General features: G+C 34.6%; 2 protein-coding genes across 2 annotated transcripts; both read left to right on the top strand.

The window, feature by feature from the left end:
• The first annotated feature begins 14 nt into the window (after nucleotides 1-14).
• Nucleotides 15-15,784, top strand: LOC125667875 (all-trans-retinol 13,14-reductase-like). The gene is made up of 12 exons (XM_048901542.2): nucleotides 15-300; nucleotides 2,621-2,803; nucleotides 4,351-4,460; nucleotides 5,880-6,017; nucleotides 6,106-6,310; nucleotides 6,757-6,954; nucleotides 7,287-7,406; nucleotides 8,117-8,237; nucleotides 9,279-9,409; nucleotides 10,078-10,244; nucleotides 11,553-11,712; nucleotides 11,984-15,784. Exons 1-12 carry the CDS (start codon nucleotides 78-80, stop codon nucleotides 12,133-12,135), a joined length of 1,908 nt encoding a protein of 635 aa, XP_048757499.1. The 5' UTR covers nucleotides 15-77; the 3' UTR covers nucleotides 12,136-15,784.
• Nucleotides 15,785-16,344: 560 nt separating this feature from the next.
• Nucleotides 16,345-26,484, top strand: LOC125667886 (all-trans-retinol 13,14-reductase-like). The gene is made up of 12 exons (XM_048901550.2): nucleotides 16,345-16,653; nucleotides 17,107-17,289; nucleotides 18,988-19,097; nucleotides 20,260-20,397; nucleotides 21,015-21,219; nucleotides 21,463-21,657; nucleotides 22,520-22,639; nucleotides 22,817-22,937; nucleotides 23,290-23,420; nucleotides 23,901-24,067; nucleotides 24,484-24,643; nucleotides 25,262-26,484. Exons 1-12 carry the CDS (start codon nucleotides 16,431-16,433, stop codon nucleotides 25,390-25,392), a joined length of 1,884 nt encoding a protein of 627 aa, XP_048757507.2. The 5' UTR covers nucleotides 16,345-16,430; the 3' UTR covers nucleotides 25,393-26,484.
• The last annotated feature ends 1,118 nt before the right edge of the window (nucleotides 26,485-27,602 follow it).

Here is a 27,602-nt window from a genome sequence, read left to right as displayed (position 1 = left end):
AAATAGGTCGGGTTCAATGGTCTAGAAGCAGAGGAAACGAGCAGCCACTTGACGACTTGCAACTAGCCTACAACGAAATGGATACAGGAGTTCTTTCATTTATTAGCGGGATATTTAAGTACCTTGCAGACAATCCTTATATTCTTTGGATACTTTTCCTCCTCTACATTTTCATATTTGTAATGTCGATATTATTTTCTGGGCCTAAGCCGGGGCGAAATCCATTTTCTGCGAAACACGTGAAACCAGTACAGGAATTGGTCTCTGACCAGAAAATTCGAGATAAAGTCTTAAAGCAGAGTATGTTTTTATTTTAGTCATATTGATGATGTGAATTAGAGTTTGTTGACATTGCATTAAGTTTGCTGTACAGAATTACACGCCCCATTCCATTGCACTCTCTCCCCTTCACCAACTCGCTAACTGTTTGACCAACTTGCCCCAACGTTAAAACTAATGTTTCAACTGGCCCCAAAAATCATGTTCAACCCAATTTCTAAGTAGATTAACCAAATTACTGCAAGATGTTTGTACATTTAGTCCACTTACCAACTTCGGCCTCTGTAAAATATATGGTATGACGTAGTTTTTTAAAGCAATAAGGAGGGCGTAGATATGAATCGTGCATATTTGCCTGGATAGCTCAGTGGTTAGAGCATGCAGGGTCCTGGGTTCAATCCATTTGGTGCTGTTGACCACCCCTGGACTTACAGGTGAAAGTCCTGCTAGAGGCAAAAGGATATGGATTGCATGTCATTGAGGTTGATTGCATATCATCGAGGATGAGGACAATTTAAAGAAGGAGGAATGTATTGATTTGGGTGATATCAGTCTGGATAGCTCAGTAGTTAGATCAACTAACTAGTAATGCTAGGTCTCGGGTTTGATTTGGGTGATATAGGCTGCGGATATCAGTCTGGATAGCTCAGTAGTTAGATCAACTAACTAGTAATGCTAAGTCTCGGGTTCGATTCCTGGTCTAGCCATAAATTATCTCCTTTCCTGTTTTAATATCTATAGTGCTGGATTGATATACTAGTAAATGTTTTAAAGCTGTTAATTTTGTATGCAGTACATAAATTGAATTCATTTTTCAAAAAAAGTGTATACCTGTATATTTTGTATGGTCTAGCATAATGAATTTTGTGTGATAAGTCCTTAGACCTTTATCTACAGCCAATTGACTCGATGTCAAAACTTACCAATGCCATTGTTTTCTTTCCGATCACATGTGAAAAAGGCATGTGCAATGCATACATTATACAAAAGGCCAATCAAAGATATCTGAGAGATAAAGTAGTCAAAAGTAAACTTAAACAACTTAAATAAATTTGTTTGGTTACAGTGTCGCTATTGTCATATTTCTGATGTGGCCAGACAGGTTACTAGCTATAGATCTGAATAGATTTTTCTGTTGGAGTGAGTTACAAATCAGGTATGGCGAGTTTGCATATCAATTTAACGTACTAAGAACAAGTTGGATAAAGAGTTGGAGTGAGTTGACATACTGTATCCAACTTCTAGTTACGTGCGAGACAAATGTCTGTGAGATTTGCAATAAACTGGTAGTTGCAAATATTTCTTGCTGTGAGCCAGTCCTTCAATGTCTCTTGTATTTGTTTAAGATTATATGGGTTGCAAAAATTAGTCTCCACGAACCAGTTCATTATTGGTAAATTGGTAAATCACAAAACAAAGTTGCAAATAAAAGTTGGTTTACTGTATGATGGGGCGGGAGACAATGCATCTGTAGTGCTGATTGTGTATGTACTCCCATACACCCAGTTGGTTTGTGTGGAATCCATGTCATGAATGCTAATCCTAAACAGTGTACATCTTGATATGATTCCCAACAAAACAACCACGGATGGAGAGCTCAGTTAGGACATTCAATGTATAGTCCCAGCAAAGCTGAAATGAATTATGAAATTTTGTGCTTGTATTTGAATATTCATGACATTGTTCTATTCGTATTTTTATTTTCGTCATATATTTCTAAGGATTATCAGTAATGAGTCATAAATTAGTATCCTATAGTATATACTCCGTTGCATTCAGAATTTATTGGTAAGCAAAATGAAAATTTCTAAAATGTTGTAATAATAATAAAAAATTTCCTTGGGAAGTTTTTCATAAATTTCTTACATGATACTTGGATTTGGCAGAGGAAAACCCTATTTGTTTTAAAGATTGATTGCCTTCATCATAATGAGACTTAAAATTTTTTAGTATTGAAAAGATAATAGCATTGTTTTGGTACACGGTAACTTGAGATTACTAGAGAAGATTTTCATGAATTTAAAGGTAATGCTTGGATTAGGAATATTTTCGGTTTTGTCGTTACATAGTCATAAGACTTTTTTTTTTTTAAAATATGTGACCCTTGTGGGACACTTTATAATATATCAGTTTCATTCAATCAGTTTTAAACACTTGTTTAAGCTCTACATACCAGCCCTGATGACATTTTACTTTTCCTAAACAACATCAATATATTTTTATTTAGCAGACCAAATTACATGTACAAGAAACAGATAATGAAGGCCAAGGAAACTGTATGTAGACAGTGTAATGTGCCTTTTAGTATTGGAAATTTTCAGTGTATAGTATTTTATTTAAGGATTCAAGAGCCACAAAATTCCAGAGAATCTCGACACGATTATTATTGGGAGTGGTGTGGGAGGGCTCAGCGTAGCTGCAATGCTGGTTAAAGCAGGCAAGAAAGTTCTGGTTCTGGAGCAGCATGACCAGGCTGGAGGATGCTGCCATACATTCCATGATAAAGGCTTTGAATTTGATACAGGTAATATTGATTGATCATTGCACTGAAAGAATTTCTACATAGTGTGACATAATGATAAGGGGTGCACATTGGTTTGCACTTGTCGGTCAGTAACTTAGTCAGTCTGTTGGTAAACTAAGTGTTGTCCACTCAGTATCCTAAGAATCCATTGCTCTACAGATATCAAACTTGTCATACTGCATTCTCCTAAATAGTAGATGAACCCTATTGATTTTGAGATCACAAGGACAAGGGTCAAACTTATCTGGACATAGGAAGGTATTGTCAGCTCAATATCTTCAGAACCCTTTACTTGACAGACATCAAACTTGGTACACTGGTTCTCCAAAAGACTAGTTGACCCCTATTGATTTTGAGGTCAGAAGGTCAAGGGTCAAACTGGACATTGTATGATATCTGCTCAATAAACATCAAATTTGGAACACTGGTACATACGAAAGTGTAGATGACTCCTACTGATTTTGAGTTCACAAGTTCAAAGGATCATAAGAAAATATTGCATGCTCAATATTATTTTGTGAACCCTTTGATGACAGACATCAAACATGGTACACTGGTACCCCTACAGAGTAGATGATCCCTATGAGTTTTTAAGTCATGTGGTCAAAGGTCAGGACTCAAATGACTGGTTACTTTGAAATTTATGTCAACTGAATATCTTGAGAGATCAAACTTGATATTGTGGTTTCCCCTGGCTAGTATATAAACCATATATTTATACCCCACGCAACAAAGTTGCGGAGGGTATAATGTTTTTGATCAGTCCGTCAGTCCCTTGTTTGTCAGCACAACTCTCTGAGACTGCTCAACAAACTTTTGTGAAACTTTGTAGTGTATAAGGACATGCTGTGTAGATGTGCAGATTCCCAGGAAATTCTGATTCAATGATTTTTCTGGGAGTTATGCCCCATTTTGAGCTTAGAATTTTGAGCCCGTCTGTCTTGTTCTTGTCAGCACAACTCCTCTAAGACCGCTCAACAGAATTTCATGAAACTTTGTAGTTAATAAGGACACACTCTGTAGATGTGCATATTCCCAGGAAATTCTGATTTGAAAAATTTTCTGGGAGTTATGCCCCTTTTTTGAACTTAGAATTTTGAGCCTGTCTATCCTGTTCTTGTCAGCACAACTCCTCTGAGACTGCTCAACAGAATTTTGTGAAACTTTTTAGTTAATAAGGACATACTGTGTAGACGTGCATATTTCCAGAAAATTTTGATTCAATCATTTCTTGGGGAGTTATGCCCCTATTGAACTTAGAATTTTGAGCCCATCTGTCCTGTTCTTGCAGTAATGCATAGCATTACCATTCATTATGTGAGGCATTGTTGAGCAATGTTAGAGCGTGGGGTATGTGAGCTTGCTCACTTCTGCTTTTTTTCATTTCTGTTATCCTTACAAACATTCTAAATTTCTGATCCTTTTCAATATTGTCACACCAGGAAGGGGGGTGATATATGTTTTCTATGTATTGGTGTATGGTCATAGTTCCTGAAGTAAAATATCTAAGATTGAGTTGCTAATTATGCTCTTTATTTCATTGCCAGGCATTCACTACATAGGAAGAATGGACCCATCTTGTGAGAACAGGATTCTGATGGATCAGCTAACAGGTGGAAGAGTGGAATATCCACTTATGGATGAAGCCTATGATGTGGTCAGTTTTGTCTTCTTCAAACAGAAACTACAAGTCCACTTTTTTTTTTTACTTTAACGTGTCTATTTTGTAACTTATGACCATGTAGAAAAAAGATACTTTGTCACCAAATCCATGTCACTACGTAGTTGTTCATTAGTTGGATGAAATTAGAAATATTTGATATACCAGAGCCCCCCCCCCCCCCCCACCCCCCCTTTTTATTGTCTTATTGTCATATGATCATATCAGTCATGTGACCCAATATTTATACATTCTGAAGTTCTTGCAATAAATCACTAACATGTGAGTGAAACATCCATAGCATTGAAATATAAAGTAGTTAGAGAGTTAAAGCACAGTTAGCTTTACTGGAAAAATGCCTGGGGATGTCATAAACAAATCTAGCATTGCTAATATTTGACCAAAAGTGTCAACCATTGTCAAAATTGAGAGAATTTTTCACGAACAATGATTGGCTATAACAGCACCTGAATAACTTACTCGTACCTTTCCTAAGCAAAACTCACAGAGAGAGCCAGGTCGTTGTTTACACACATGTGAGTTTCTTATTCTAAATGTTTGCTCACATTAGGGTCAATTTTAAGGTCACCATGAAACAGTGTATTATGATAGTCAAGTCTCTTGCTGTATCGTGATTAAAAATTCATTATATAAATATTCCTGGAAATATTGCAAGTAGTTGAAGGTAACTTTGAAAATTTTCACCCCGAGAAAGCTATTGTCAACCGAGGCATAGCATGAATTCTGTGCAGTCTACTTCTTTTCGTAGTACCACCCATTGTCAAGTAATGTTGACTGTTGCTATGTTCTGTCATGTTGGAGGGCGTGGTTTGATCATTCAGAGATCGATAGTATTTTTTAGTTCATGTTTTTAACCAATCAGAGTCTGCTAAATTACACGAAAGTATAATTGTAATCTTTATGAATCTTACTGGGGAAGGAATGATTTATTGCTCGAAAAGAGAAACACCATGGAGCTTCATCCTTGGCTAGCGAAGATGGGTTACGCCAGACAGTGCTTGTACATTTGCTCTGGTTTGTGCTAAATTAAAGATACTAGAATAAATACACATAAAAGTATGTTTGCAGGAACAGGGAGTTGGAAGAATTATAAAGTGATATCCCCAAGCATTGTTCGTATTAGAAACATTATGCATGTGTAAAAAAGTTTTGAATTTTCAGGTATGCAATTGAGTAGCATGCATATAAAATCAGGTGAATATCTTGTACCTTTGGCTTGTGTATATCTTTATTGGAGACATTTCCCTGTGAATATTTTATGAAAACATATGACAGAAATGTTGTTAAGAATCTAAACTCTAAGCCTTAATGACTGACATAGCCATTAACATGCTTCAGTCTTGTGTTTAGATTTTTTGTGGTAATGGTCTGATGTAGGTGCTACCCTGATTACAGGTCGCTATTGGAGATCCAGCAACAGAAAAAGTCAGAAAGTACCCTTTTGTGTCTAATAAAAATAAAATCATAGAGAACTTGATCAGACAGTTTCCAAAAGAAAAGGAAGGAATAGAAAAGTTTTTCAAGCTGCTCAAGGTAAATATTGTTGTTCTTTGAATAATACATGTATTTTAGATATTTCCTTAAAATATGATAAAAACAATATTAAATTTGAAATTTTCAGGAAGCAAGGAGTTTCTTCAGTGGTTGTGTAATGCTTAAGGTACTACCCAAATGGCTGGCACAACTTCTAGTATCCACTGGACTGATTAACATCATCTTCAAAGCATATGGTCGATTTGGAAAACTCACGCTGAAAGATGCATTAGACAGTGTCACCAATGATGAAGAACTGAAAGGAACACTTGCTTACATTCTTGGAGATTATGGTAAAATACTTACGCTCCAGGATTCCAATTGCTAGGAATGAATCGTTAATCTACATATGATATCAGTGTGTAATTTTTCGTGGATTGCAGAAATCCTACAGTTTCTTTGGGATATAATTAAATTTTAAGGATGTAGTTTTTTAAGATAGAAAAACTTACTAAATTTTGTGTTGCAGTGAGGTTTGATTTAGTGAAATAAAGGTATCCACAGAATTTCAGCCACCATGAAATATTATAATGACCCCACAGTTTTTTTTTCTATTTAATAAAACTAATGATGAAGTGTTGAGCTTTATGTACATGATGAGCATGTTGACTGATTAAAGAACAGTATATTTTATGGTGGTACAGAATTGCCTTTATTATGTATGCACATGCACTCTAATTAGGATTTACACAAATACTACAGGAAAAAATGAAAATTTGAGTGCTAATTTTTTTTTCAGGTGTGTTGCCTTCAAAAGCCCCATTTGGCCTTCACTCTGTCATCCTTGGTCACTACTTCAGTGGAGCGTATTACATAAGAGGAGGACCCAGCGAAATCGCCTTCCAGATGATTCAAGTTATTGAGGAGAGTGGGGGGAGAGTGCTAGTCAATGCCCCGGTGTCAGAAATACTGATGTCTGAAAAAGGAAGAGCCATAGGTTAGTTTACTTCCCGGCTTAAAAAACTGAATATTTTTCTTAATCAGATACCTATTTTGATTGCTGGATGCATTCAAAGGGAGACAACTCTTATCCAATCTCAGTTGACATTAGTGGCCTTCAATGGTTTGGTTATTAGAACTATATCAATAAATTTTCCATTTTGAGTGATTAGAATTGATTAAGTTTATAGTTTTAATTAATGTTGTTTATTTAGAATATTTTTTGTACATTCCATTGTGTTTAAACTCGGCAGACATGACTGACATGAGCAGTTCAATGAACATGCTATGATGTCTAGTGTACTACAGACAATGTAATTTATTTTTTAGGTGTAAAACTCAGGAAAGGTGAAAATGATGTGGAAATATTTGCCAAACGTATCGTTTCTGATGCTGGAGTGTCTAATACTTTCCTTCATCTACTGCCGAAGGAAGTGGCCACAAAATCATGTAAGCTTTAAATAATTCAAATTTTTGTTCACCTGAGACAATAGGCTCAAGTTAGCTCTACTGATTATAATTTTTCTCTCATCTGTTGTCAACATTGGCATCATTCATTGTTCACATTTGCAAGTTTTAAAAAGAAAAATTCTTTAAACATCAATAATTTAGTTTTACTTCTTACAAGCAATTTGATTAGTTCATTTCACTTTATCAACATTCTTTTTATCGTATAAAGAAAGTTACCCTTTAGTCCCGCAATGTGACATTATAGGAATGATGTCACAGTGCATTTGGCCGTTCAGTTTACATTTTGTTGCTACTGCGATATTGGTCCGCGTCATATAAAATTGATATTTTCTTTAGAATTATTCATCAAATCATATCAAACGCAGATTACTAAATTAGATTATAAGGAATGAAAGTAATTTTTATTTGTTTATACAATATCAAGTAAGCTTGGACAGTTTACGCAAAAACCACTTCACGGTTTATATTATGTGTACACTGCCCCAACTTACTTTATATCATATAAAACAAATAAAAATTACTTTCATTCCTTAAATAACAACACAGTCCATAGTAAATAAGAATCCTTACCTCAATAATACAATTTTGAAAAATGATATTCAGTCACCTGGGGGTAATATTGTAGAAGATTTTTATAAAGAGCTGAGTCTGGATTTGTACATGATAGTTACTGTGTTCTGCATTTTCAGCTATATATCCCATGATTAACAAGGTTGGAGAGAGTGTATCTTTTCTGACTGTCTTTGTGGGGTTGAAGGGCACCAAAGAAGAACTGGGAATACAGGCTCATAACTGTTGGCATTTTACCAGGTGAACATCCTTAATGTATGAAATGACCACCAATTTCAAATTCTACACTAGGAGTTTACCATTATACTATTTCATGCTCTTGTAATTGGAGATTTGGAGGCATATAAATTTTGGTCTGTCTGTTTTGTCTGCAAAAAATTTAACCTTGGCCATAACTTATGAATGGATGTGGTAAGGCTTTTATATTTCACATGTGTATTCTTTGTGACAAGACCTTTCTTTTGGTACCAAAATTTTTTACCTTTTGGGTTTGACCTACTTTTGAAAAACTTTAACCTTCGCCATTATCAATTTTGTTGTTGTACGAGGGCATTAGTGTTTCATAAACACTTCTTGTATACTCTGTTTTAAGTTAATGGATAAAGTCACAGAATTATCTGTCAGAAGTATTCCACATGATCATCCAAACCTGTGGTTATTTGATTTGCTGAGTATTCTGTTCTCATCACATATCGTATATGCATTTTTATTCCCCCTTCAAAAAAGAGGGTTATAATGTTTAGCACCTGGTGGTCAGCTGTTGTCCACTTATCATCTTGAGAACCCTTTGATTGACAAACATCAAACTGGGTATACTTGTAGTCCCTAAAAAGTGGGTGATCCCCATTCATTTTGAGGTCACAGGTCTAAGGTCAGGGGTAAAACTACTCTGGACATAAAAAAATCATTTTCTGCTCATGTTGATGTATGCTTCTGTTTTTGTATATCTGACATCTTTAAAAAGGTGGCAACATATACATTTTCTTTGGTTATTAATTAAATTAAACTATATTTAGTGGAAATTGATAAAGTTTTTCCACTTTTAACCATTAATATTGATAAGTCACATGAGAATGGAGCTACCTTAAATTCATTCTATTGCCACTTTTTCTAGTTTGCATAGCTTTTAATTGTGACTTGGAAATCAATTTCTGGAAATGCATTTCCAAGGGGTACTTGCTTCAATCTCTGTAAACTTGATTTACTACATTATTGCAAGTATGCTAATTGCCCAAGAAACATGCCATCGATGATAATGCCGAGTTGTATCTATGACTTCAGACCAGACTTGGAACAACTCTATGATGAATACAGTGCCCTGTCTCTGGAGGAGCTGCCAAACCACGATGTCCCTATGATGTTCATCTCATTTCCATCTGCTAAAGATCCATCATGGCATGAGAGAAACCCAGGTAATATTTTTACCTCCTTGTAAAAAAGAAGGAGCATATTTGTTTGCACCTGTCTGTTGATCAGCAGACCAGTTGCTTTTCTGCTTAATATCTTGAGAACCTGTGATTGACGGTCATTAAACTTGATTCTCGTTCAACCACTGGATTAGGATTTTTTGGGGAAAATATGAGGAATTTGGTGATAATTGAATATAGGGCATATCAATTAATACTTTGATTATACACTTGTATTTGTAATATTTATTTGCTGTTCCTATATTGAACACTTACATTTATGATATGGATATTTATTACAGGTATTATATTTCATTTAACAATAAAATGTACTCACTATTAGATAAGAAATATCAGTTACAATTACAATTCATATAAAGCACCTGTTCTTCCTATTTTTAGCTCTTTTGAGCTATTCGCTCAAGTGGGCTTTTCTGATCACCCAATGTCTGGAGTCCGTTTGTTCATCCATTTGTTAGCTTTATCATATCAATCTTTGGAATTTTGATCCCATGGAAATAATTACAACTACAATACGTTAACACAAAAATTTGCAAATGTACTCCATTTTCTTCCATTTTAACATAATTTAATAGGATGGAAAAAAAAATTCTATAAAAATAAAAAATAAAACTGGATGGAAAGTCTGCTTACATATACACCTCCATTTGCAGATAAATCTACCTGTCTGATTATCACCTGGTCACACTACAAATGGTTTCAAGACTGGGAAGATGGCAGAGTCAAGCACAGAGGGGAGGATTATGAGCAAATCAAAAAATCTATTGGGGAGAAGATGCTGAAGCAGTGCATAAAACTGTACCCCAAAATGGAGAACAATGTATGTGTTCTCTGATTTGATTCACTGTAATTGGTTTTTGGCAGATTGACATTGCTTATAGTCAAAGGGACGTAGCCATACTCTAAAGTTTATCTGTAAATGAGATAAAGGCACAGATATGAAAATTGAAAAGCATATAGCTTTTAGCATGTTTATCTTTCTGTTGGTGGAAAATGTTGAGCTTAAACTTTTGAACTAAGGCCTTTTAAACGGTACCATGTTTTATGACCATGCGACCTTCAGGTTGACTTCTATCTCAATCTCTGAAAACTCTCACAAAGACTGTAACATTTTAGCATGAGGGATGACTTTAATATCTGGTGTATGTACTCCTTGTGGGGTGGCCTTTTAGACTGCCACATTTGACAATGCTATGACCCTGACATTGGCCTGAGGCCCACTCAATTTTTTATCTTTATGATAGAAGGTTTTGGTATTTAGTGGGTGTATGTCTTGGGGCAAGCCTTTCAGATGGTAGCACCGTGCCACATTTGGGGACCCCATGAGCTAGATATTAAACATTGATCCAACAATGGAAAGTTTTATTGAGAAACTTTTGCATCATTTAATGAGTGTAATCTTCTTGACAATGCCTCACCAATGGTACATATATCATAACAGCCCAGTAGAAATTGGAAACCGTAGACTGTACTGTAGACTGTACTGTAGACTGTACTGTAGACTGTACTGTCACCAAAGGTTTCCATGTTTTACATACACATTTTGTTTATCCTGTATGATAGAAATAGATTTCAGCCATTGTAAGTGAAATTAACCTAATAAGAGAATATGGAAAAACTTAATGTTACATGTATGTATTCTGTATATGGTATTTTTAGCGAGACACTTTAGCGATTTTTCCATAAATTATGGGTATATATATAATTAGTGAGAGCTAATTTTAGTGACTTTATAATTCCAAGGAAGATAGCTATTACCTTCAATATGGAATAAATTGTTAGCGATAATTCAATTTTAGCGATCTCATCACTCTCGCTAATACATGTAATGCCAAAATTAAATCCTTGCTAAAAAATTCTGCTTATACGGTAAATCAATATAAATTTACATGTGCTGTCTACTATTCATTTTAGCTTTGAAAAAGACTTTTGAGAAAAGTGACGCTTGATGCTGTGTACATTTGTATTTCTTTTTTGTGATTATAATGCTCATGACATTTTCATCACTATCGAGTCCAAAATGTAGGTCCTCTGATCATTGTGGATGTAAGAGTATTCTCCCTTGGAGCACTCTGACATCTACAGGTAAGCACGAACAGATGATATAGTTTTCTACTCTGGTCACCAGGTGGAGTACTTTGATGTAGGAACTCCTCTCAGCAATAGGTACTACCTGGGATTCCAACATGGAGAGATGTATGGATTAGATCAGAACATGGTGAGATTTCTACCAGAAGCCAGCATCCAGCTCCGCCCCAAAACAGATATTCCGGGACTCTATTTGACAGGTGAGTGCTATTTACATTATCAACCTCTCTGTCAGTGAAATACATTATACTTCCAGTTTATAACACACATTTTAATTCATTGACCCTTTTGGAGGTATTTGAAAATTTCAATTGATATATTGGGAGAGGATAGGTTGTTGCCAAAAGTACAAGCAAGATCTTTATATGTTAGGGATATGCATGACTATTTACTGACACATTTTTATTATCTCTGTTCTGTGTATGAAATATAGATGGTGTTTTAGTTAATGTTTTAATGAAAATTTTACAGGGCAAGATGTGATGTCTGTAGGACTTAGTGGAGCATTATATGGAGGGGTATTGTGTGCCTCGGCTATGTTGAATCGTAATCTGTACAAGGATCTTCTGGCTCTCAAGAAAGAACTGCAGGAATCAGAAAAGTCAGAAAAGAAACAGAATTAAAGAGGAAAAAAGCCACTTGTTCCTAGTCCAAATAACCCATAGTTTACTGACAGGGACATCCACTTATTGTCAGACTGTCTGCTCATCCTTGTCTAGCCATCTACCGTAACTTTGATATCTCTGAGAATAATATCAAACTTCATAAACATTTTATATTTTTAATCAACAGGTGATAGGAGTATACTGTTTTAATTGATGAATCCCTTTGAGAGTGAAAAATTTAGTTTCTATTTGTCATTTTGTTATCCATTTAGACATTATCAAATAAATACATATAAGGTACATATACTAGAGCTAGCTGCAATAATGTAGCCCTCTCTGATTTTTTATTTTTATTTTTTTTTTTTTTTAGGGAGAGGGCTACAACTCCTTAGGATCTCCGTAATGGTGCAAATGCGGGAGTGATTCACTCCCGCAACATTTGCGCTCATTCTAAACATTTCCTGACTTTCTTTACGTAAATAAAATGATATTCTATGTTTCTTAGTCAATATATAAATTTACAACCTGCAACTTTAGATTTGTGAGGCTCTATTCTACCGTTTTCAACAATTTCGATAAATTCCAATTTCTCGATTCATATTTGTGCGCCATGTTTGATGTACTGAAGTTTCAATTTCCGGTTGTCAAGTCATTTGCATATGCCATATAAGGTAGTATTTACATCAATGGACAAGTATGGAGGCGAAAGCTATTTCGTCGGTATTGAAAAGGTTTGAATTTAATATCAAGTTAAAAACCGAACAGCAGAGTGTAAATTCTTTCTGCAACAATATGATTTTCCTTTCTTTGTCGAAGTGGCTCGAGTAACTACATTTTCGCGCAGATTGTCAATGTTTAGGCTTTTCATTAGATCCACCTACGAGATCTCGCGATAACAAGCATGGCGGAGCAGACGAAGAATTTTGCATGCTGTACATTATATTTAATGAAAAACACCTTTATTAGACATGCCCGAGCACAAAATTGGTACTCCTTTTGGTGTAAACAACATTTGGGACTAATACACAGAGTTTATTGTCGGTTATTCATAAAATTATTTTGCACCATTACGGAGATCCTATGGAATTGTAGCCCTATCCCGAAAACGTCAGAATAAAAAAAAGTTGGATAGGGCTACATTATTGCAGCTAATACTAGAGCGACCATGTGAGATTAACGTTATACTGGAGTTTGATGACGAATTAAAGGACGCGTACACGTAGGTGACTGTTAACAAGTATAATGTGCACAGTGTTGTGAAAAATTACAAATTTTGAAACTCAGGAAGCTGTTCATCACAATCTTTATTCAGTATGATCATTTCTATACCTGCAACTGTTTGATATGAAATAATAGCCCCATCATATCACTTGTTTGCTTCATTATTGACGGCTTAGAACATCTACCCAGTACATGTAATACAAAACAACTTTTATTGATGACTACTTGTGTCGGGAATTACATTGGTGATAGGGAATAATTCATGAGTCATTGATCCAACTTATACATGTACTTAGACAAATGACTGGATTCACAGTGACAACAACAACAACAAAATGACTGGATTCAGTGACAACGACGACAACAAGAAAATAAATGGATTCACAGTGACAACGACGACAACAAAATGACTGGTTTCACAGTGACAACGACGACAACAAAATGACTGGTTTCACAGTGACCATTGTTTGCAAATCTCACAAATATTTCTGACATATGTAAATAACAGCTGGTTTACAACTCCGAGCATTATCAATTCTTCAAAGAATTGTATCTTTATGAGGCATGTACTGGGTGCACTGTTGAAAATCTGGATATTCCTCTGCATCAGATGTTCATTACTTCGTATTCAATTGAATAATACATGTGATGTTTAGATTCTACTTATAAAAGAATACAGGAGACAAACAAAAAATAGGTATACTGATTTATATACACATAGTTGTAAAAGGTTCAGCATGTATTAAATATCAAATTTCGAAAGTCTGAGAAAATCTTACACCTTTATTGATCAATGTTTTGCATTTACCGTTACATCATTATTGGTAATATGTTACAGTCTTACAATGCTTCTGCAATATTTATTTTTGTCATATTCTTTGTTATTTATCATGGTAATATAATTACCATATTTATTTGATGCATTGTACAAGAATTTTGTTTTAAATAATGAAGTGAAATGTTTGTTTTGTCATTTTTTGATAATAGTATGAATCATTGTTGCGTGGGAGTTGATTATGTACTTTAAAAAGTGGGTATTATGAAACAGTACTATAATGTACTAGTGCATTTTCTGACCAGTGTATTTGCATACAAATTAAGGTTGTGCAGTTCTTTGTTTAAATAAAGGGAATATGCATATCAAATGCATCTCCATTTATACTGTTTTGTAAGCACATGCATTTATGGATGAAGTTGTATCTAGTACAAGTGTATATTGCCAGATATTTTGGAGGATGTTATGAGCATAAGATGACATTACATACTAATGTTTTTATTATTAATTTCAGTTTGTGTGTGCATGTGTGTGGTTTTTATCTCTCCTGAGCTAAAAGTTCAAATGAGCTTTTCTGACCAAAGTTCTTCCTTCATCTATTTCTCTGTATGCCTTCAATATACCTTTGAACCATGGTTTCTCCATAATTATTGACCATTTTCAGGGATACTTGATATAAAGCACCCTTTAGTAATGGGGATTTTAAAGTGTTTTTTTTTTAATGAAGGAGTACTGTATCAAAAGGAAATAATTGAGATAGTGAAATAGGGTGGCACCACTAAAAAGTCTCCAGAACTACTGTCCCAGAAACTACAACATTATTTAATAACTGCAAAACTTATATGTAAACAGCTGGGATTCAAAGTTCTATATCAGAAATTACAGGGAGAAATAAATGTTCTTCTCAAGAATAGCAATGCATTGAAATAAATATAGCAAGCATTTTCTTGTAGTTTAGATCTTATCAAATCGGGTTTCATATGGCCAGGATGGTGTTACATATGGGTACAAGATTTTCCAAAGAAATATATGTTAAGGAGGTGTGCTACACCAGAGATTTTTGATATGGATGAAAAGTAGAGTGTATGTACAACATTTTGAAGTTGAAAACTTTCAATTTTGTTTTATTTAGTCAAAAAATGAAGTTTTAGTAGAAAGCAATCAGAAAAAAAATTTCTGCTGGACTTGAACCTGTAACCTACAGTTCATCAGTCAACGTGCTGAGCTACTCAGCTAGGCGATGATGTTTTAAATGAATAGACAAATATTGCTGATATTCATATTTTCATCCATGTTTTAAAAGGAAGTCAGCCATTATGACGATGTAGAGTATACCTCCTTAAAATATTACTAAGAAAATCTTCACTGAAGAAAAGCAGCTTTTTTGGTCAAACTAACTAGCATACAAGCATCTTCTTGTTGTATGATTTAGATTTTTTGAACTGACTTTATTGTTCTCATTAGTCTTAATCTATTGTCAAGGATCCAAATTTTTAAAGTTAATTTGTTTCTCTGTATTTACATGACACAGGTTAGCATTGTGGCCAGTTTGTCTTTTTGGTTGAGAATTCTCAATGAATTAATTTATTCAATATTATTTCAGTGATGTTGCAATCAATTTACATGTACCATGGACATTGTAATGTGTGAATACATAAATGTTTGGAAAATGACATAGAAGTCTTTGTCCTTTTTCAATCTTCAGGAAGATGTCACATAATATCACATAAATATTGATGATGCACAACACCCCAGAGCCAGAGAAAACCGAAGTGGAGGATATGTACAATATTTTTTTTTTTATTAAATTGAAACTTAAAAAAAAAGAATGCAGTTTTAGTAGAATGTCAACTCTAAACACCCCCCCCCCCCCCCCCCCCCCCCCCGATCTGCAGTAATGTTGACTCACTGTTAACCCATTGATATATATCTGGCACAGGCACTTGTTTCTGTTAATAACTTATGACCCCTGTATATTAATAATTATTATTATACAGAGGTCGTATGTTACTTACAGAAACAAGTGCCTGTGATATCTGGCTAGGTAATAATTTTGAACAAGAAATGTACAAATGAAAAATTAATATAATGAGGATTGTTGAGGTTAGTTCAGTTTCCATAATTCTAAAAGATTACTACCAAAATACAGATTCAGCTTACTTAAAAAAATTATAACGTCCTGAAAAATATCAAAAACTGAATTATTTTTGATCGGGTTAGATATTCACGAAATACTTTACATCCAAAACAAACAAATGTGACATGAGCCGGGCAGCAGGTTGATCAAAGGTTAAGGCCAGGAAAAGGACTATCCAAGATGATTGCAGGTGTTCTGTCTGTGTTTAACCGATTACTGCAATATCTTGCAGATAATCCATATATTCTGGGAGTACTTGTTCTCCTGTGTGTGTTTATTTTGGCCTTGTCAGTTTTCTTTTCTGGACCCAAACCGGCAAAGAATCCTTTCTCCATAAAGAATGTGCATCCAGTGGAACAACTTGTTAGTGACCAGAAGGAGCGCGATCGAGTTCTTAAGCAAAGTATGTACAACTTTTTTTGAATATATTAATTTTATACACAAATTCTTTATAAGTCCTCAGCACACTTTAATAATTTTTCACCTTATAGATGGTCGACGTTACCAGTTGTTACACTATGGCTGTCTACTACATGCAGTGACCTACATCAAACAAAATGATATTAAAGCTCTCTAATGTACACATGAATTTTGACGGTTATCTTGTTCTCATGATAGCTTTACATGTCTAAATCTTGCAGTATTTGTACACATGATCTGCCTGTCTTTGTATTCTTCCTTTTCATGAGTTCACTGTTGTAGTCGATAGAGATGAGGCCCAAAATACTGGAGCTTTCTCCAGGTTTCTTGCATGCCTTTATAGAATAAAACAGTAATGGTTCATTGCTAACAAAACATAAGTGAATGTAATTTCATTGTAGATCAATTCTAATAAAGTGTAATTTTTATTTCATAGGGTTTAAGGCGAGCAAAGTCCCGGCAAACTTGGACACGATCATTGTTGGAAGTGGCATGGGTGGGCTGAGTGCCGGGGTTCTGCTTGCACGAGCAGGGAAGAGAGTTCTGGTTCTAGAACAGCATGACCAGGCAGGGGGGTGTTGTCATACCTTCCATGATAAAGGCTTTGAATTTGATACAGGTATTTTTTTTCAATGCAATACATTACTATACCATACTGGTAAAGAGAGAATTATGAGATAATCAGAGCGATTTGATTTGGAGTTTAAGCATGAGTTCTTATTACTAACTCTGAACATTTAAACTTGTTATCCGTGGTAACAGAGTTGGAGGGGATGTAATAATGTGATGTTGCATGTGTGGGTGGGAGAATGCGAGTGCTGATATAAACTGTATCAGGGTTCATTTACAATTGCAAGGAGATGCTCGGCTTTGTGGAGGCCTTGTTTATGAATAAGTTGTATCTGGTGCATAAATCATTATGATATTCAAAATATTTGATCATTGTGAATTAGAAGATATGATATGGCACACAATTTATATTTAAAAGGGAAAGTACCTCAGAATTAACATATGGAACAAATTGGGACACATCACACTGGAATCAAGGGGTGTTTTGTTTGTGTCAAACTGTCATGTATTCTAAGACAATAGTTATACTGTTATCAGCAAAAGCAATTTAAAATTGCTGAATTCTGTACAATTTGTAATGGTAGTTCAAGTACCGTAGTTATGGCAAAACAACTGAAAATAATTACTTTTTAAAATGTAAATCCTTGGAATTACAACCCCACAGACTGAAGTGAAAACGTAAATGTTCAGAATTATTACGCTGTGGTCAGACACTACAGTACTCTGTACCTTCATTTTGTGAAAGCATAAAACTTTAGCAATTCTATACACTGCTAAATATTGGATTTCAAGCTAAATGAAATGTATATAACAAACGTAAATTGTGAAATCCTCAGCATTCATGGTAAACATCATACAATACATGTAATTGTGTCTCCCCTCTTTCAGGGGGAGACATATTGTTTTTGTACTTCTTGTCAGTCTGTCCGTCCGTCTGTCCGTCCGTCTGTCACAAAATCTGGTGAACACTTTGCCTCCTGTATGGCTTATTTGAAAGACTTGAAACTTTATACAATGTTTCAATACCATTTGTAAATGTGCATATTGTCAGGACATGAAACTCCAATCATTTTCTTAAAAGTTATAGTGGATCTAAGAGAGGTGGAGAATTTAGAATATCTTGTGAACACTTCTCCTATATGGCTTATCCAATAGATTTGGAACTTTGTACAATGCTGCATTGCCATTTGTAGATGTGCATATTGTCAGGACATGAGGATCCAATCATTTTAAAAATTAAATATATAAAAGTTAAGTGGATCTAAGAGAGGAGGAGGGTGTAAATAGCTCATGAACACTTCTCCTGATATATGGCTTATCGGTTAGACTTGAAATTTTGTACAATACTTCAATATCATTTAATGATGTTCACATTGTTCTGACCCAGGGATCTTATATTTTCCTACAATACAGTGGATCAAAGAGGAGTGTTTTGTAGATTTTTTTTTCATGTAGAAAGTATTTTCACTTTCCTACTGGTTGTTCAGTATAACAGTCATTATTTTCATATCATATACAACAATGACATTGGTCACATTGATGTCGAATCTTTTTCCTCAATGCACAAAGTGCAGTTTATAATGTCTATGTTCCTGCTCATGCTTTCTCCTCCATACCATGCAGTACATTAAGGGGAGGGTGGTGTAATTTGGAGCATTTTCAATTTTGAGAGCTGGGGAGATATTTGTTTTTAACAAAAACAATTATATTGTATCTTATAATACAATACATCTACCATTATTGTCAGGTGTCCATTACATCGGGAAAATGGCGCCTGGTAATGATGACCGAGTGATGATGGACCAAGTAACCGGTGGAAGAGTGGAGTACCCGAGGATGGATGAGGCATACGATGTGGTGAGGATTTATAGTGTCTGTGTGATCCTGTAAGGATTTATTTAATTTCTGTGGAAACGAGGGGGTTATTTATACTCGGTCTTTCCTATCCCCCTCAGGAAAGACTGAATATCAATAACCCCCTCGTTTCCACAGAAATTAGGATTTATTATGCCATTGTAAGGATTTATCATGTTGAATGATTATGCAAGTATTCATATTTTTATCATGATAATGTAAGGATTTCTGATGTCAGAATAATAATGTAAGGATTTCTGATGTCAGAATGACAATGTAAGGATTTATGATGTCAGAACGATAATGTAAGGATTTCTGATGTTAGAATGACAATGTAAGGATTTATAATGTCAGAATGATAATGTAAGGTTTTCTGATGTCAGAATGACAATGTAAGGATTTATGATATCAGAATGATAATGTAAGTATTTATGATGTCAGAATGATAATGTAAGGATTTATAATGTCAGAATGATAATGTAAGGATTTATGATGTCAGAATGATAATGTAAGGATTTTTGATGTCAGAATGACAATGTAAGGATTTATGATGTCAGAATGATAATGTAAGGATTTTTGATGTCAGAATGATAATGTAAGGATTTATGATGTCAGAATGACAATGTAAGAATTATGATGTCAGAATGACAGTAAGGATTTATGATGTCAGAATGATAATGTAAGGATTTATAATGTCAGAATGATCATGTAAAGATTTATGATGTCAGAATGATGTTATGAGAATTTCAATGCCCTTGCATGTTTAATACAATCATATATTCTAAAGATTAGTTTAAGATCAATACCAGCAACATTATAATGATATAGATTGTACTGACATTTATTTTGTTTGTATAAAATTAAAATACTTTGACCCAAATGTGTAAAACATTCATTAATTTTAATTATTTTCATAGTGAGGCTGCTTTAAACGTCTTAGTATTTTTTAGGGCAGATATTTATAACCATCACACTTGTTTTACTTTAGAATTCAATTTGATTTTCATTTTTGCTGACATTTTAGTCTTCTTTTGTGGAACAAAACAAATTTCATATATTAATGTTGATAATCAACAACATAGTTCTGAAAGAAAATAATCAATTTGAAAAGTAGAAATATCAAAGTAATACAATATTTTAGAAATATAAATGTACTCTCTTGCAGGTTGCTATGGGAGATCCTCGTCAGGAAAAAGTGAGGAAATATCCTTTTATGTCAGACGAACGTGAGACCAAAGCAAATCTCATTAAATGTTTTCCTAAAGAAAAGGATGCCATCAACAAATTCTTCCAGACTTTGAGGGTTTGTGCTTCATATATTCATTTCTTTATTCAAGTGGTTAATTAGTCTATGTATTGAAGATAAGGCTTTGATTTAGAATTCAGATTCTGTAAATATTTATAAGCAACTATGTTATATCACTTCAACAAAGTTGGGAAGAATTCGTGCTATGCCCCCAGTGTTTATGTTAGTGTTTCTTTTACCATCATTATAAAAATTCGAAGTCTATGATGGAGGCTCATTCCTTAATAACGTTTTTACGCTCTAAATTGACCAAACTTTCGTGGCTACTATTCGTGCTATGGATGCTGCTGTATGTTCCGGGAATCCTACTTTTGCCGGTGTGACCTGTAGTTACAGAATAATTTTGTAGGTGAAAATTAACAAAATGTGCCTTCAGATGATTCAATTTGTGTGAGACTTGTAAGCGAGAATTTTAATGTTCTTTGAGAAGAATTGTCTAACATTTGATTTATATGTTTGTAATTTGAACCATGGATAGCGTCATGATGATGCCACTGAAGCATCTGTAAGTGTTAGTGTTGTTCACACTCTGTGTGAAATGTCATTGCTTTTGTGTAAAATGTCATTACATTCTGTGTGTAAAATGTCATCACAAACTGTGTGTGTATTTTTAGGAGTCCAAAAACTTTTTTGAGGGGTACTTTGTCCTGAAGTTGGTTCCTAAATGGGTAGCCTGGTTGTTGGTTTCCACTGGACTGCTCAATTTTATATTCAAGTCCTACTCTCGCTTTGGGAAAATAAGTGTAAAAAAAGTCCTTGATGAGCTGACAGATGATGAGGAACTTAAAGGAACACTGGCCTACATCTTTGGAGATTACGGTTAAATTTTTGTAAAAATTCTCAAGTACATAAATAATGTTAACATTTTTGCTTTTCTTTAAGTGATTAGTATCTTAACTTGTGAAGATGTTTTGACTATAGTTATTGGTCTGATTCAGGTGGCTGAAATTTTCTAAGGACATGCTTTGGATCATGCAGTGTTTAAAGTGATGGTTTAAAATATTGTTGACGACTGCTTTGGTTGTATGCAGATTTCTTAATTTTTTGTGTTCCTTTTATAAGGTGTTGTACCTTCAAAGGCACCTTTTGGACTTCACAGTACCGTTTTACGCCATTACTTCTCTGGAGCGTACTACATAAGGGGAGGTCCCAGCGAGATCCCGTATCAGATGGTTCAGGTTATTGAAGAGCTGGAGGGAAAGGTACTGGTCAATGCTCCTGTTTCAAAGATCATCATGAATTCAGGCCGAGCAGTGGGTAAGCTTTGTAATCTGTTTCTACATTGTTAGGTTACCCGAGTTACTCAGGTGACATATTGCTATTGGTCTGTGTCAGTCATGTGACACGCATTGTACATTAACAGTTGAAGATTTTTGACTTCTTGATAGCTACTCTTTCCAATTCTCTTCAAAATTGGTATGAATCATCTTTGTAACAAGGGTGACAAAAATTTGTAAATTTCAGGGCTCCTGCACTCCTGGGTACAGGGGAATGGGACAAAAACTGTCAAAAATTAACCAATTTTTAACAATCTTCTCTACAACTGCACATTTGTAAGAAAAACTAAATCCATAGTCATTTGGAGCATGAAGACCTCTACCAAAATTGTAAATTTCATGATTCTTAGGGTAGAGGTTCTGACCTCAGGGCAGGGCCAAACTTGGTTCTGACCTCAGGGCGGGGCCAAACTGGGTATTTAGTGTTTATGTGTGAATCATTTTTCTTTAATTTTACTGATACAGTACAAAAACTAAATGTATATTTAAGGAAAACAGAAAGGGGAGTACCAAAATTGCGAATTTTGTAACCCCAGGTTTTTGACTCTAGGGTGGGTCAAAAATAGTCATACAGTGTTTAATATAACATATATGTCTTTCATCAGTATGGGTGTTCTGGAGGGGGGGGGGGGGGGGTATTTGTGGGTTGTTTTTTTCTTTTATAAAGAACCTATCTAGTTTTATACTACTGCTGATATGCATAATAGAAAATTTATTATAGATTTCTAGCCCTTGGGGTCACACAGGTGACTGTCCTTTGGTCCTCTTGTTTTCCTTCAGATTTCCTTTGAAGGATGATCAATTTTAGTTTCCACTCTGTATCTGTTATGAGTTATTTTTAGGTGTCAAAGTCCAGAAAGGTGAAAGTGAGGTTGAGATATATGCACAGCATATTGTGTCAGATGCTGGTGTGTCCAACACTTTTCTACATCTGCTGCCTCAAGAAACAGCCACAAAATCATGTGAGTACAAAATGGGGAAAAATAACGTTTAAAATTGTACAGTTTTATATTTGCTGTTTTTGAAATGGCCAATTAAAACAAAAATTAATAGGTGTAAAATCAACACTGCACTGAAAAGTTGAGGATGAAAAAGAAGTTCATTTGTAACAATCAGATTTATACTCTCTCACATGTCAGGTATTTACCCAATGATTCAGAAGGTGGGAGACAGTCTGTCCTATTTGACAGTGTTTATTGGTCTGAATGGCACTAAGGAAGAGTTGGGGATTAATGCACATAACTGCTGGAGCTTTATGAGGTAATAGTGTAGTCCAGACATTGATGTAATATGTAGATGTCTCTTTATATACAATGTACTTCTATGAATTTCTTTAGGTAAACTGTTGAATACATGTATTGCTCTGCATGATGATGTTGTACAAACAATTTTCTTGAATAAGTTGTAATGGAGAAATGTTCCAAAATATATGCTGATTACTAAAAGTTTTTCGGATCAAACTCATTTTAATATGACATTTGACAAACCAGCATGTTTAAGAAAACATTAGTACATGTATAGTAGTACAATTATTGAACACAAATTAAGATGGCCTAACACCATATGACTTGACTTTTTTTGGCTAGTCCTGACAATAGTTCTAATTCATTAGGCCAGACTTGGAGCAGTCATTTGAGGATTATTTATCACTGGCACCAGACCAACTTAAGGATGCTGATGTCCCTTTGATGTTCGTCTCCTTCCCGTCAGCAAAAGATCCAACCTGGCATAAGAGAAATCCAGGTATGTTTAGTTCACTTGAGCTGGAGTCTCGTGGAAGTCTTTGATACATTTGTCTATTATCCAGCTGTCTAACTACTGCATCATTTGTAGGTCTGTCTGTCTGTCTGTCCATTGTTTGTATTCCTCTCGTGTTTTTATACCCTTTTTGCAGTCTTATATATAGTGTCATGCATGGATAACAATATTATACTGAACACTTTGCATCTCATTTCATCGTCGTACTACAATCCTTGCCTCACAACTTGATCCTGTTCTCTGCATCAAGATTTCGTAATCATTTATATCAGAATCAGTGTGCATGTTTAATATTAGCTAACATGGGAATGGATGTCTCCATTGTAAACCTTTGTCATTTTCTGCTATCCTTTTGACCACTTCTCGAATATGAATGGCGATAATAGAATTGTAGCACCTTTATGGGATATGGATCGGCTTCTTACAACAAGCAAGGAGACTGATATGATATATGTATACCTATAGATAAATCCACCTGCCTGCTGATTACGCTGTCCAGATATTCCTGGTTTAAGAAGTGGGAGGAGAGTCGAGTCAAACACAGGGGGGAGGACTATGAGGACCTGAAAACCGTGATCGGCAAGAAAATGTTGGACCACTGTATCAGACTGTACCCCAGCCTTGAAGGAAAGGTAAGTATTGCTGAGAAAGCAGGTAAAGATATCTCTAGAAGTTTAAAATCAATTAAATTGTAGGGACTGTTGCTAGTCGTTTTCATTTTGTGAGATTTTATTGCTGTGATCTTGCCTTGTGAAATTTATCAGCAAGATTTGTGAATTAAGGTTCAGTTTGTTTATTACTAAATGTATATTTATTCAGGAAAACCTTACTTCTCCATTGAGGCAATGTCGCCAATTTACACAAATAAAAATTCTTTTGATTAAAAAATGATCAAAAGTCCTCTGATTAGACTATACTGTAAGTAAGTCATCTATACCTAAAAGGTTTAAGATGTCTTACATCTGCGAAGAAAATCAGTCTTCTTAGGAACTTAATTGTGGCACAATGTTTATTATTTAGGTGGAGTACTTTGATGTTTACTATTTAGGTGAAGTACTTTGATGTTGGAAGCCCCCTCAGTAACAAGTACTACTTAGGGTTCCAGCAAGGAGAAATGTATGGCCTTGAACATCAAATGCAGAGATTTCTGCCAGAGGCAAGCATACAACTCCGAGCCAAGACAGACATTCCCGGTCTCTATCTGACAGGTAATTGTCTCCACACAATAAAGATGCTTGTAACTTGTACATCCAGACACCATGTAAAGAGCACTATTTTAGATGTTGATCACATCGGGTTACTTTGGTCAAAAGTGGAAAGAGGAGATAGCTACAATGAATATCTATGGATCTGTGGATCAAATTTACAGTTGGTGATTAAATATATCGATTATGTGCACAACATATAAAGAGAATACTATTCAAGTTTTTCTATCTCATACTTACTACAGAGGTAGTAGATAGGGAGAGGAAGATCTCTAGTAATGGTTTAGTTTTAGAGGTCAAAGGTCAAGGTTAGATTCAGTGATTGCATGCAACAATATCTTGTACTCCATACAACAATCTAATCCATTTAGACTTGTAAATTCTTTTCCCTTATGAAACACTCCATACACAAGTATGTATAGATTGTATGGCAGTGGAGTGAAGTCTACTTTTAATTGGATTAGTCATATAAAGAGTACTGCTTTACTTTTTAGTCTCATACTCACATGGGCTAAGCCCGTTTTGGGCCCGAACTCTGTGATACCATAAATATAGATGGTGATGAATTGAATGGCGTGAATTCACTGTATATTGATGGAAGTTTTTTGTCCATTAAAACAGGTCAGGACATAATGTCAGCTGGATTAACAGGTGCCCTTTTTGGGGGACTGCTGTGTGCCTCAGAACTTTTGCATCGCAATCTGTATAATGATCTCCAAACCCTCAAAAAGGAACTGAAGAAATCTGCCTAATAGGCTGTTTGATGAAGAGATACCAGAACTCATTTGTAATTTTATAGACTGTAAATCAGTAAAGAACTTGACCAATGCATCTATTCTATTCACAACTGTATATATATATTTTACCGATTCTACTACATTTATGTTTATTTTGAAGAGTGTACATGTTATTGTATTCCTTAAATACTTAAATGAAAGGCTATAGATACAGTACAACATGCTTATACAGTTCTGATTTGTTATAAACGTAATTTGTCGTTATTTGCAGTAAGTTTGTAATATAAACTAAAACTACAGAGGATGAAAATCACTGTAAGTCTGAATTCATTATAAGTGAGTTCACTGTAACTATATTTTACTGTATGTACTATTGTGAGATATAATTATAGTTTGCAATGAAAGACTTAAGCTAGATACTAAAATCTTTCATTTACCAACCATGGTGCTACGAATTGTGCGACATGATAAATAAATGATATGCCAGATTTAGATTTTTTATTGCCTTGCCATTGTGTATGCACACTTTTTTAAAAACTTGTTATTGTTTTTTATGGTGCTGTAGATTGTTACGTCACCTGCGTTAATCAGGTGATTAGCTATTGCTATCTGTATAATAATTATGTGCATCCATCATGAAATTTCGAATATTTTGCCGAAATTGGCTGTGCAGCATTTTTTTTAAGGGATGGATGCAAAATTTGCAAATGTCATGCTTTTGGAGCCTTAGGGTCCCAAAGGCTGAAAGAATAGAGCAATCTTTATAATAAACGTTTTTTTCCCATGGACGTCTAACATAAGGATCAGGTTCATAGTATTATTATAATATTACTATATAATTGTGAATTTCATGGCCTCGGAGTCAGGGGTTAAAAAAATTGCTTTGTTCATTGTTGTGGGATAATAAAGGTCTGCGGGCCATTTGTAATTTTACTGACTTTGATGGTAATATCAACCACTATGAAACAACATAACAGTGAAGACATTTTTTTTAATGTATAAAAATGTTGTACAACTAAGAATTAGATATATCTGTCCTGTATTTACTTTGTGGTGAGTACATTCATTATATTCCAATAAATGGCGATTGTTTTGTACAGTACTGTTTATACAATTTGTCATTCCTTCTTATCTAATGTATATATATCCATGTATCAATGTGGTTGTCCAGTGCCTCTTGTTAACATTGGGTAATTGCCAATCTAATTAATCAGTCTTCTCAGATCTGCACTGTATACTCCTCAGAGTATAGGGCTTGGATCTAAGAAGTATGATTTTAATTAGACTGAGGATATTTGGAAACCCTTCAATATTAATTTTAGGTGAATTTACATTTTAAAATGCACCGGCCACCACTTAGGAGTTTAATATGTTTGCCCTGAGATGTAACAATGTAAAATCATTCAACACTAACTGATTTGTGCCATCTGAGCAATTTCTGGCTTGACTCGACTGGTGCAGTGTGTTACATTCTGTCTCTCTATCCACATGGATAAATTTATATGTAAACATTGATGTGAAGTGAATTAGGTTAGCAAAACTCATCCCCTTGTTAACCATGCAAACCCAATACATGTAACAGTAGAATACTATTTTAAAAAGAAAATAGAAGAGAAAAACAATAGAATACTCAACTAATAAACTGAAATATGACAGATACTGAGAATTTATTATAGTCAGTTTTAACTCTTTTAAAGGGATTTTTGGCTCGATCACTTTCAAAGATTATGGAACCAATGCCAATTCTGAGCTCCATCTGTGAAGAAATCTGGGCATACATTGGGGTCAAAGGCAACATTTCTGCCATTTTCCCTCAAAACTATTTATTCATCTCAATATGAAGATGAAGTTCTTGTATGATTTCTATAATAACAGGTTTAAATTTAATGTAGTAACATAACTATATTTTGTATATTGGCCTGGCTATTGTCCAGTGGAATTAGATCACCTAACTAATTTAAAATACAAAAGCATTGTAAATGATTAAGTCTTTTTAGAGATGTTTCATGCAATAATTGAAGTGATAATATCTTCAAATAAATAAAGATGTCTTCAATTATTTGAGTTTATGATGATTTGGCACTTACAGTTATTGTAACAAAGAAGTATGGAGCGCCAAATTAACATAAACTCAAATAATTGAAGATTGTCTTCAATTATTTGAAGATATCATCAATTCATTTGATGCGCGCAACAATTTAATTAAAGATCTTCAAATAATTAAT

Source organism: Ostrea edulis, chromosome 1 (assembly GCF_947568905.1).
Source record: "Ostrea edulis chromosome 1, xbOstEdul1.1, whole genome shotgun sequence".
Taxonomy (NCBI): domain Eukaryota; kingdom Metazoa; phylum Mollusca; class Bivalvia; order Ostreida; family Ostreidae; genus Ostrea; species Ostrea edulis.
Note: the sequence above shows the minus strand (reverse complement) of the source record. Positions and strands in the feature narration are given on the sequence as shown.